Source organism: Chelmon rostratus, chromosome 5 (assembly GCF_017976325.1).
Source record: "Chelmon rostratus isolate fCheRos1 chromosome 5, fCheRos1.pri, whole genome shotgun sequence".
NCBI classification, from domain to species: Eukaryota; Metazoa; Chordata; class Actinopteri; order Chaetodontiformes; family Chaetodontidae; genus Chelmon; species Chelmon rostratus.
Window position 1 is genome coordinate 8664943 of NC_055662.1, and position 13057 is coordinate 8677999.

The window sequence follows — 13057 nt, forward strand, 5'->3', positions numbered from 1 at the left end:
TCTTTCCTGATTTAGAACAGAAAAGCAGTTTCATCCTGAAGGCATCACTTCTTTTCCAGCCTCTTCCGGGACAAACTTCACAGTTGTGAAAGGAGTAACTATTTTTTGAAATGTTGTCCTCCCATGTACCTTATGTGCTTGTATAATCTTTATTCATCTCTTTACAATGAGAAGAAATGCCCGAGTTGTCAGCGAGCGTCATGTATTTGGCCGAGTCTCAGGTGGCTCTGATTTCCCAGCAGGCCAGATGGCAGCGCTGTGTGGGCAGTGTGTGTGTGGACGAGGGGCTGTGAGAAGAGGGCCAGCAGCCTCGTGGAGGGAGGATTGCTCACACCCTGGCTCTCTCCTCTGTCCCCGTGCAGCTGTGCTTCTCCCTCCAACTTGAACTTTTAATTTATTCAATATGTGGCAGAGGACACAGAGTAAAACAGAACACATGTCTGGTGGCTGAGGCTCGACAGGCAGGGACAGTTCACACTTCTTCTTTTTTTTTTTTTTTTTTGTCGAAGGGTTGATTTCTTGCACTTAGGGTGGATTGTACCAGCAGGGATCAGTTTAGGGTTAGCATTTTTTAAATGATTCTGACTGATTTAAAATTAACAGTTTAAGTTAAATCCTGGATAAGTCGAACTCGGTCGGTTTACAGTCACAGTAATTACCATGTAGTCCAGGATGAATGAGCTCCAGACGGAAATGATCATTGACAAGAACCCAAACACCATTGCTGCTACATTCTCCAGAAATACATTTAGATTATAAAAAGGTTTTGAAATATATTTTGTAAATGTAATGGTGAACCAGTGGCATGGTAGCTGAAAGGTTAGGACGCATTGCCACACAGCTGCATAGCCACTGCGACTGTCTGCCCCCCCGTTTCCTAGTATCTTTAAAAAAAAAAAGAAATAATAGCAAATCAGAAACTTTGCTTTCTTGCTTTGCTTTTAGAGCAAGGCTTTCTTTAACAAAACCAAAGGCCTTCTATTTGAGCTAACTGTCTGTTTGTCTCTCTTGTCTTTATGTCCTCTTGTGTCCTCTACTTGCCTTCTATACCAGACAAATTTTAAGTTTCAGATGTTAAGACATTCCTTTGTTTTTCTCCAGGAAGTTGCTCATTTCGCTCCATCCATCTCAAATATGGAGCCATTTTTGAAGTGAAACGATCCCAGCTATCGGTTTAAAGTGAAAACAGCTCAGGATCTTGAAACACATCCTTAATAACTTAGAACCAGAATCAAGTAGAGAACAGAGGAGCTCACTGCTTCATCCATACGTCATGTATAATTTCCATTTACTTTTTATTCGTACTTTATTTAGTAGTAACAGAACGCAATGAAAGATTTCAGTTGTGATTTTTCAACAATGGAAGTAAAGACAGATGCAGACAGGTCTGTCCTGAAGGTGATGCAGTAAAACAGTATGACTAAATTATTTCATGAAAGGCTCAGCTTTGTTACGACCTGTTGTCCCGATTATTAGCTTGCACAGAGAACAATGATTCTCTCTGTGTTAGCAGAACATTCATTCTGATCTGTAGAACCTGATGAGAAACCATTACTTTTCACAAACCTTTTCAGGTGCAGATGTGGCCGCAGTAAATACTGCAGCTAGTTCATGCAGTAAGAAGCAGATCATCAGCTATATGAGTACTTTGCTCTATGAATTCACTGTTCATTCACAGCTCATTAACATTTTGTCAGAACAACAGACTAGTGTTGGAATAATGTGATGAGTGTTGCTGTCGTCCTGTTGCTGTTGGATTAAGTAAGCCCTAGATTAACTAAGATACTGTATAGGCCGCAAAGCTCTAATGTGGAAAAAAGTCTCTGTTCTGGTAATAAAATCTTTCAAAGCCTGTAGCTTATCACTGCAAAATAAGCATCTTGCAACTGGATTACAACTCTCATGCTTGCAAGTGTTTTCACACTACAGTCCAGATGGGAGATTCGTTCTGTAACCTAAATGGATGCCTTCTTTCTATCTTTTTTGTCTTTGATATTGTAAATGTTGCAAACTATACAATCAATTAATATGAAAATCCAGTGCAAACATTTGGAAGGGAGCTAACTCACCATCAGCTGTGTTTATTTCCTGTTATTTGTCACCCAAAAATTGTTTCAGAGACTTGTTTCGAACTGGTTCTGAGTAGGCGTCATGAAGAGACAAACACATGGCAACTTAATTTTTCAGTTGTAGTTCTGTTTAGTTTACAGATTATAGAAGATTATTTTCTAAATTATGGAAGAAACGGAAAGGAAGAAACAGACATGGGTGTAACTTCTAGTGCTTGACTCACACTCTGGATTGGATCCTACCGGACTCCAAAATGACCTACAAGTTATATAAATGTGTTGATGTTATGATTTTAAGGTGAACTGACAGTTTGGGCATGCTCCACCATGGAGCTGCTGTGCTAAAAACCCTCAGATTCAGAACCTGCGCACAATGAATTAATTCAAAAATATGACTAATGTTTACTTTCCACGTCTTTGGTGAGTTGGAAGACGTGTCCTGTTGCAACCTGCATTTGGTCGAGCTCACTAAGAGCTTCTCCTGCACAGAACAAACATTCAAATGCCTCAAATTTCATCTGCAACCGTATCCATGTCAATAATAGAGACGTTGTTCATGTTAGGTCATTTCTTGGACAACTGAATGATTGCATATTATGAAAATATTAAGCTAGCCAGCTTTTGCTCTGGTTGTTTGACGTCTTTTGAAGAGTTTACACAACCTTCAAGCCTTTGTTGACTCAAGTGATCTTTTCCAAAGTCCCAGTGGAACTATAGACCTCCATCATCCCCTTTTTTGGACATTAGACAGTGGGGGCAGAGATTGCCACCCGCCTGAAATGCTCTGTAGAATAATCGAATTAAATACTCTGTGATGCGATTAAGGAGCCAAATAATAGTGAGTTGTTCAGTTTATCTTGTTGTAGGTCTTAAAGCCCCACCCCACAATTTTCGTGCAGAATGTCTTGCTACGACGTACATCAAGAGCTCAAAGCACATAAAATGAGTTTGTTCCGAGCTCCGAGTTGCCGCTGTGCGTTCTCTCACCATCTCGTGCAGCCGAGCTCCTCAGAGAGTTGCAGCTCTGGGGGACTCAAGCTGCTCAGGGTGCGAAACACTGCGAGAGATGAGACTCAGAATCAAACACATACAGTCACACTCTCTCCACTTTACTTTTGGAGCTCTGCCTCAAGTTACAAGCCAACAGTCCAAGTGACAAACATGTTGTCTGAGGACTGGGCGAATGTGGACCTCTGCAGCTCCTGTCAACACGCAGCGAGGGCCCGCTAACAAGGCTTCAGTGTAGGTGGCTAAAGCTCGGGTTAGATAGTGAAGCATTCAACATGTAGAGTTGAGACTGGGACTTGGGAGGATTATTTCAGATGCTGAGATTATTGACTACACAAGGCAACAGAATTTGAATAAACCATGAATCCTGTCATTTTTGGCAGCAGTTTAGCTCTTTGTTCTTTCTAAAAATGTTTTTATTAGTGTTGCAATGGGCAGCCAATGAATTGATGAGAAAATTAATCCACAGCTTAAATAATTGATTAATCATTTTAAGCAGTTCATCAAACATAATGCCAAGCATTTCTACAGTATTCTCCAGCTTCTTCGGTGTGACAACTTGCAGCTTTTTTCAACTCACATCATCACATACTGAATCTTTTCACTTTTATCTAAACTCTTATTTAGACAAAATAAACAATTGGAAGGCGACACTTTTAAGCTACAGCTGGCATTACTTTACATTCTGACATTTTACTCAGTAAAGAATAGTGAAAAGTCAAAAGAAAAGATTGACTAAAGATAATACGACCTTCCAATGTGTGTTGGACCTCTCGGGTTTTATTAGCAATGGATGTTGTTGTAATCAGTTTAGTTTGATATCACCATTCAATATATTCTCATTTATTTCAGGCGATAGTCAGCTGAGTGTCTGTAATGAACCTTATTAATCACACTCTTCATTTGGAAGTCGACGCCTCTGTCTGACCCCTCCACCTCACCCCCTCCTCTTGTCTCTTCACCTCTCCATCTCTCCACCTGACTCATCCACCCGTCTATCTGCAGTCACGCTCCCGTCCGTCTGATGAGATTTCACTGACATTTCATGCTGACATATTCAGACTATTGTTCTGCCGCTCCGGGTGGCACAGGTGGGCCTCCATCTCTCCAACATGGCCCAGTTACAAGGCGGCGCTCCCTGCCAAGTCAGGCCCCGCTCATCCGGGAACAGGGGAGCTGGAATGGGTTTGACCGTATTGTGCTGCACCTGCTTCACCCTCGCACCAGATCCCCCTGCTTCGCCTGCCATTCTGCCGCCGCAGAGAGCACTTCTTCCCTCACCGAGCCCCCGCGCCGTAAAACCCGTAAAATCCACTGAACTTAGCCGCTCTGATGGCCGCGGCCAAAACAGCATCTGATGTGCCTTATTTGTTGACTGTGTGAGATTAGTTGTAGAGGGTACACGTCGAGGGGCTTACCATGCAGAGATGGAGCGAAGCCCCCACCCCTCCACCAAACACCCAGCAGCCCTGCCAAATAATGAGAAATGGAGGATTCTGCAGCTTGTCTAAAGCCCTCGTCACAGTCGGTCCGTGCACACTTCTGCTCTGGAGCCAGACTGTAGTGCAGATACTGTAAGAGCTCCCACACCAGAGGAACTGGCTGCTGACGCCCGCCTTCCCCCTGCAGCTCAGGAGCAAACGTCTTGGTCATTTCCGTCCATAATACCTCAATGGGAAGCAGCCACCTGGACTGTGCGAGGCTTGCATGTGCAAGAATATGCCTTTGTTGTCTCAAACAGAGAAAGAAAGAGACGTGCAGCTCAAATATGTGCACGTTTTAATGCAGATTCAGTTCAGCCCATGAATCAGGTCTTTTAATATCAGATTCTGTGCTAATTCAGAACTTTGCAGTCACACGTTTTCTGGTCACACCTCTGGAAAAAAAAGAATTGAAAAAAATTGAAATCCAAATTTCCGTTTTTTTCCCGTCAACACCAATGCAACACGGGCTGTGATCAATGAAAGACGTTTTCATTCGAGTGATAATTGTCACTTTCTTTGACAAACCACCCTCTCTATTATGATTCTCCCTCTGCAGATGAGTGTAGTCATGCAGAAGGATCTTGGAAAGGACCGTCTCTGTAGTGCGAGGTCACAGGTTTTTCTTATTGGATTTCTTGTGTTTTGAGCTGTGGAAACCAGCGTACTCAGGCTGATTTCAGTCTTTCATGTTATTTTGGCTACAAGAATCATGATCTTTTCTCTCATCCTGGCACACGGTGATAGTGGGATACTTTCTCTGTCTCAAGTCTCTGTCATGCACATGTGGACTTATAACCAGGTAGATAATCAGTCAAGAAAACGGGTGTCTCCAGCAGAACTGTGGCTCTGTTAACAGGTCCTGATTTCCAAGCAGAATGGAGACCTTTTGCTTTGGAGTTTTTGCCCATGATTTTGTGTTTTTCCTCTCACTTTCCTCTCCAGTGGATGCATTTATGTTGCGTATTTAAGGGTCAGCTCACCCAAATTACAAGAAAACACCAGCTCTCTTATCGCTTGTGATTTGAAACTTTTTAGGAGCTACTTTCTAACCCAGAAATTGTCGTAGTGAGAACAGTTTTCAGTGAGCTCTGTAGATTGTCCAGCACAACTGAGAAATTGTGTTGTGCCAGTCATGTTTTCACTCCTTTAAGCAGGATAAAAAAATTACATTCACCCTCATTGCAAGTGAGAAAATGCGTTTTGTTTTGTTTTTTTTCTATTTTCCATTGAACCTATCCCTTATTAACACTGCTGCTGTTGTCTGAGCAGGGCGCTGCCCTCGATATAGAGTTAGTCCTTGTTGCACTGCTGCACTGATGCTGCTCAGTAAATATTGTAAGTAGTCAGAGGATGCAGGGGGCACGTTTCCCAACAAGGACCACTGAACAAAGTATAGATAACTACCTTTAGGATGCTGGAATGAGGTTACAGAGAGCACATGTAAATACTCTGACAGAGCTGCAGAGAGTCAGAGCTGTGTGTGAGTGTGAGGTTGGAGGCCTGCTGGCTGCTGGGGATTCGCTGTGCGAGAGCTCCCTCTTGGTGCCAGTCGGCCTACTGTTGGTGAACAGGCTGCTGCCGCTGCACCGAGAGGCTCAGACAGCTGCCTGGACACACACACACACACACACACACACACACACACACACACACACACACACAGAGGAATACACATGTTGGGTGAGAGCGCGCACAGGGAGGCTAAAGTGAGATGTCTTTTTTTGTCAGTATTGTCAGAAAGGTGGTGAGAGAACAGCAGTGTCTGCAGCTGGTTCACCAGTTGATGCTCGCTTTGATTGTATTTAAAATCAATTTACTTTGTTTGTCCTGAAGTAATACTGTCGAGAATTTCTCTGTATGTTTTATATATGTTATTTCTGTATGAACTCTTATTATTATTACACTGTGTGTTTTGAACATTACCTTCTTTGGTTTTTTTATTTGTTTTTCCGTGTGTTTCCATGTATCAGGGGACATATTTAATATATAAACATGCTATTTTTTTATTTATACTTTAACCTTTATGTTGTCTTTATAATTACAGACAGTTATATTTTTATTATTTCATTAGAAATATCTTTAATCAAAGAGTCAATTATCAAATCGTGGTGACAATTTTTTTGTGCAAATTCTATGATGAGGAAAAAAATTGTAAATGCTAAATAGATTATTAGCAAATGTCTAAAAAAGGTCTTAATAGCATCACTGCAGTACAGTATGAGGTGGCTGTTAACTGTGAAGGTTGTAATATTCTTTGTGTGTGTGTGTGTGTGTGTGTGTGTGTGTGTGTGTGTGTGTGTGTGTGTGTGTCTGCCTTCTAGGGTCGGTGTATTAATTTCAACCGCGTGCAGCATCAGTAGACGAGAAGGACGACTGTGTGAAAACCAACATGTGCTGATCGCTGTGGACGAGAGAAGAATGTCGGGGGGTTTTTGAAGATCTGTAATCCTGCAGCTAAAACCACTATCTGTTCACTCCGCTCTACTCTGTGCACAAAGTTTCCCTCCTGGTTCTCCGCCCTTAGACCTTTGAAGCACACAGGGTGAAATGTTAATATTGGCTCTTATTCATTAACTTATTTACTGCCTTTTTCCATTACCTTTTTTTTTTTTTTTTAATTAAGAGAAAAGAAGTCGGGCAGAAGAGGCGAGCGCCCCGGAACTTAGCACTCAGAGTCGGTTAGCTTTTTGTGCGCACCAAAGGCTTAACATATTCTGACCATATTGTGCCTTCTGTGGAAAACCTAATTTCATGGACACAGACGGAAGCTATCTCAAAAAAAAAAAAAAAAAAAACACAGAGAAAGGGGCTGTTTGCCTTTGGCGTAGAAGTCGGAATAATCCCAGTGGGCCTCACAAGTGCAGAAGTCCGTTGCCTTTTGGCAATGTCTCATCACGAATCCTCTCCAACTTCAGCAGTGCTGCATGCCTGGCGGCTGCCCTTTGACTGGCTTATCTTGTCATTTTAACACTGAGAAGTGCACACGCATGACAAATTGTAGACAGGATGCCCCAAGGTATTGGAAGGCACCAAGACTTTGCCTTTATTTTTTTTTTTTAAAGACACCTTCCTTTCATTATGCACTCGGGACAAGGAAATTAATAGAGCGTTATTCGACCGCAGGACAGCCTCCTGACCAGGATGATCTCCAGCTTGGTTTGAGGGATTGATGCCTTTAAGACCTTGACATGGCGCTTGGTGTTTTTTGCCCCTGTTTTCAGCGCAGTCTGCTCTCTGCTCAGCAAGGCGTAGCACATCACAGCCCATAAACAGGCCTATCAGTTAAGACTTTAAAGATATAGATACAGCTGCCTCGACACTCCTCTGCCCACCGTCTCAATCCTCCGAGGGCTGCCGGCCGCGTCACAACTCACTAGTTCTCTCAGCACCAGAATATCAAAGTTTAATTAAAATAATTAAAGGCAACAGCAAGCAGCAGCCTGTGAAGACTTGGCTGTCTCTTTTTTATGCCTTTTGACATTGAATGACCTATTACTGCGTTATTCACAGGAAAAAAAGAGGACACCACGCCGCGGTGACGATGCGCCACGTCCAAAACGTAAACCCAAAGCAACGGATGCGATGGACGGATAAGTATTGTTCATTTCCAGAAATTATGTCCCCCCTCCACCCCCAACTCCCTCACCCCAAAAAGCAGGGGATATATATTTATATATAGGGTGGATTTCTCAAGCGCGCTGTCATGATGCCAATCCCAAATGATGTTAGTGTGAGCGGAAACACTGTGGGGGAGGAAAGGGGGCAGCAGCTGAAGAAAAAGGCTCGAATGATCCAGTCACTTCGGATACCGTACTTCAGATGCAAAATGGATATTCGAGTCGAAACCTGACAAAGCGCGCCGGCTTTGACGGGAAGCGGTATAGACAATGACCAGTGGCTGGGTCAGTGGGATGTCTCTGTGCAAGCAGGGAAGCTTATCAAATGACACTAAAAATAAGTTCAACAACCATCAAGTTTGAGGGGGAATGGGTGAGCGTCTCACATTCGGTGGGCACGAGAGCGCGCAAGACGGCCGGCGCAGCACGCCAGTCTAATTATTCCTTTGTTTCCTCTGCGTCCCGATCGGAGGGACATAAATAATTCCAAATCAAATCCTCGGGGTGTGCTGGTATTTGTGTCCGATTTAAACACTTTTAGCCTCTTGCATAATTTTGCAGGCTGACATTTAATAGGCTCATCAGCCTCTTTCTGGACGGACGGTGGACGAGGAAATTTTAGCACTTAGATCTTGTCTTTTTTATGTTACAACCAAGAGCACAGGAATGCTGTTAACCCAAACTAATGAGATATTTACATAGCAGTCACGACTCGAGTCGCCCCGCTAAAAACACGCCACACGTCATGCCTGCATCCTCTCCAGCATCATCACACGCCACGGTGATCATTTTAAAAATCTGTTGTTGTTGATAAAAAAAAGAGAATTGTTAAATTTCTTTGTGCCTTCTTGTAAATTGATGTCTTTGATGAAAAAAAAGTATTTTTGTATTTCTGCACTTGTTAAATGAGGTTAAACACCAAATGTAAAAAACAGAAAATGTTAACTTTTTTTTTAAAGCATTTATTCACTTCAGCTTCATCACTTTAAGATGCAACTTAGGCTTTAAAAAAGTAGATCACCTCAATTGCTGATGTATCCTCATTTCATTTTTGTCAACATCTCTTTTAAATTTGGATTGCATTTGATTTGCATGAACAGCCTTCTGCTTAGTACATTATTAACAGCTCATTTAAGGTGCAATAATTGTAATTTATCATTTTATTACCTTTAAATTGTACAGTTCTTGTCTCTCTTGCTGCCTTTTTTCATATTCACGTTGCACCTTTAAGTCCAGGTTCAGGTCACACAAGCTGCACATATGTGTGTGAGCTGCAACCAAAATACCAAAAGCATCTTTTTTGCAAAGCTTTTTTTACGAGTTTTACACTGTTTTTATTTGCAGTCAAACAGTTCCTGGTATTGTGTTACACTGCAGTCCATTGTGTCAAATATACATTCAATGAAAAGCAAACAGTGTTGTTGTTTTTTCTCTTTTTTTGACACGCATGTGTGCTGGTAGGGGTGGACATGCTAAAGGCGATCTTTAATTGGGCCCTTGCAGATTTATAGGGCCCGACAGGGAACGTGATTATACAGAGTGTGTATGGACAGAGGAATGGACAGTGTGCAGCCTCTCCCCCTGTGAAGTCAGTCACCGGAGGCACTGCACACACACACATACACACACACACGCACACTCTCTGAATCCCTCCAAGGTCTTCAACGCCCCAAAAATGAGGTCTTGCATTTAGTAAAAATATGCACTCGTACACTTTCTGCTTTATACACGTTTGCATGCTGTGACAAGATGCCAGTTGAGGTGTGTGTGTGTGTGTGTGTGTGTGTGTGTGTGTGTGTGTGTGTGTGTGTGTGTGTGTGTGTACATGCAATAACCCCTCCTGTATGCTGGAAGTGAGAGAGGGAAAGGGATGCCTGCTTGTTTGAGGTTTAGATGTCACAGAGATCCCTCTCCTTCTTTGGCTGAACCATATTGTGTTTTAAAATATTGTCATGTGTAGACTCAGACTGAAAGCATGACTTCTGCTTGAATCGCTGAACAGGAACACCATTTTTTTCTGTTAACCTGAGGGAAATACAAAGACAAAGTGCTCGATCAGCTTCACATGGGGTAAAAAAGGCCAGGTGACCCTACAGTGCTCCTGATCCTGAAAAAAAAACTGATCCCAGGAAAGTTCTTCAGTACTCAGACATGAAATGTGTGAGGCTAAAGCCAAATGGTTTAGCCTCACAGGTTTCTCATCAGTGGGGGAAAAAGTATTTGAATCAATTACTGAAGTAAATGCAGCAGTATTAGACTATAAAAACACTCTGCTCCAAGTAAAATTCCTGTTTTAAAAATTATAGTGTTTTTAGCGAAGTGTGCTTAAAAACATCAAAATAATGCAGAATGGCCTTTGCTTTTTCGACTGCTGTACTGTAAATATTATATTATTGGCTCATTGTTCTTGATGCATTAAGATGCAAGATGTAGCTTTATGAGCTGAAGCTCATTTTAACTACTTTACACATAAATATACTGTACAGTGAGGTAGGTTGACAGTGTATTGTATGTTCTCTAAGTTTTTTGATGAAAAAGTAACTAGTAACTGATGTCAGACAAAGGTAGTGAAGTAGAAAGTATAATAGCATTGACTCACAGTCAGCACTAATAAGTCCCTTATGTAACGACATGTATTTGGTTCTGTTCCACCTCTGTTCTCCATCAGGGCAGAGTTAAAGAGTTCACCTACACTAATTACTCCTCGATTTTACACAAACCAGCCTCATCACGAGCTTCTGTCAGAGTGTTCACATTTACACGGTTTGTCATGTATGTGTTCATTCAGACCAGACATACTAACACATCAAAATAAACCTCAACCAGTAATTATTCCACCGTGACAACTTTTCTCAAACGGTCACCGCCTCTAACAGTCAAATACATCAAAGCAAAACTTTGATCCAAACACAAACAGCCGTACGAGAACACTGGATGGAAACAATTACCAAGGCCAGAAGTGTGATTACCAATCAACTGTTTGAAGTAATATATCAAATACACATGACAAACTTTTGGCTTTTTGGTTGAAGCCGTTCTATTGTTTCTCTATCGCACATCTTCATGTTATTATAGACTGAATTTTGTTGAAGTTTGAAGAAATGATGCCAGATCTGAGCCAGGAAAACTGTTTAACTGTCGGTCAGACAAAAGTTTCTGGAAACTTGTAGCCACCACCTCTGCTTATTTATTGAGAGACAAAAACAAATCAATGAATCAGAAAAATAACGAACTTACATTGTTATTTGCAGCCGTGCTGCAGACACACATGCATGGACTCTGGATCAGCTGTCCTGATGAGCAAAGACATGAAGAAGTCATCAGCTTGTTGTTTACTGTCTGTTAGTTTACTGAAGTCTTGATTGCAAATATTTCACTCAGCTGCATGAAACCAAAACCAGTAAAACCAGTGACTCAGTGTGTATTTCGAGGTTCCCTAAGCTTTAACTGCTGGTTGTGAATAAACTGGACTAAACACATCCTCCATGTGTCATTCTGATCCACAGACAGTATGGCTCCACAGCGACTGATTCAGCACCATAAGCTGATTACTGCTCTCAGCTGACCAGTTCACACGGCTTTTAGAAAACCAAAACCAGCAGCTGGAGACGTTAGAGGCCGAGTGTTCAAAATCACAGAGTTTTATAAACTGCTTTATCAAAATATCTGCTTATCTGCTCTGTTTACTGTTTACTGCCTTTGATTAGCAGCAGCAGCAGCTTTAAACAGAGCCGGCTGCAGGAAACACTTGTTCGACGGTAAACTGAGTTTAGTATTCATCCTGCAGAAGCTGATGTTTCTAGACTGAAGTCTGGTGCACGACTTCAGCCCAGGAGCTCATAGCCCGTCCTTACTTTTTATTTTTTCCTCCACAGTCACATTACTGCCTTTGTACATTGCTGGCAACACAAATGTAGAAGTTCATCTGTATGATTTTAGCTGTAACACTTTATTACCACTGAATACTTAAAGGTCTATATGATTAAGTTATAATATTTACAGTACCTGTGCTCACGACAGGAATAATTTGAATATCAATATTTAAACAAATGAATGTAGAAATAATTGATGCTGAGTTAAAGAAATCCATAACAAAATGCTGAAGTGTTTGTGAAATGAAATGTTCTGAGTCCCGCTTCAGTCTGACCTTTTCTCCCTCTCTGGTTGTTTTGTGCGCTAAAATACTGAGCAAGAGCGGGAAAATGTGGGAGAAGGCCCAGAACAGATAAAGAGTGTCTAAGACACACATGATGATTGCATTCACACAGCAGGGACAAACAAAAATCCACCGAAACAAAAGCCATGAAGCGAGCGAACAGTCGGTGTAAAAGAACTGCATAAAAAAAAAACGAGAAGGTAAAAAGGAGTCATTCATCCTCAAAAAGTAACTCAGTCAGCAGGAAAATTACAACAAACTTTCAGTGTCAGCAAAAAGGACTTTCTTTCCAGTCTACAAACACTATTTGTGACAAATTTGTTCTCTAATGACGAGCCATGATTTCACACTGGAGCCTGCTCGTATAGCACGCTGCCATTCAAGCTTATACATCATGTGGTATGTAAACGGGCTCAGTGCATAGCGACACGCTGCCATACTTGAACAAACAAAATAGTTTGGAGATGAAAAGACATCTGAAAGGAGAAGAAAGCAGCTGAATTACCCAAAAGATGCTGTGTATTTAAAGAGGCTTACACGCTGCAAATATTCTTTATTTCGGCGGGAAGGAAATTCACAAACGTGATACAAAAGAGATACAAGAACGGAAATTCATCTTCAAGCTCATTTCTGTGACCGAAATTGATGAAATTCACGTCCTCGCGCTCGTTAGGCAACAATTTGTGGGTTTAAACAAGAATTTTTGTGATTTTGAGAAGAAAT

The 13057-nt window shown here is 41.7% G+C and overlaps 1 protein-coding gene across 1 annotated transcript in view; it reads left to right on the plus strand.

The window, feature by feature from the left end:
- Positions 1–7391, plus strand: part of antxr2a (ANTXR cell adhesion molecule 2a) — a 74882-nt gene extending 67491 nt beyond the window's left edge. Inside the window, exon 17 of the mRNA XM_041936769.1 lies at positions 6883–7391. Coding sequence (XP_041792703.1) covers positions 6883–6921 — 39 coding nt within the window. The 3' untranslated portion in view covers positions 6922–7391. The remainder of the gene's footprint in view (positions 1–6882) is intronic.
- The last annotated feature ends 5666 nt before the right edge of the window (positions 7392–13057 follow it).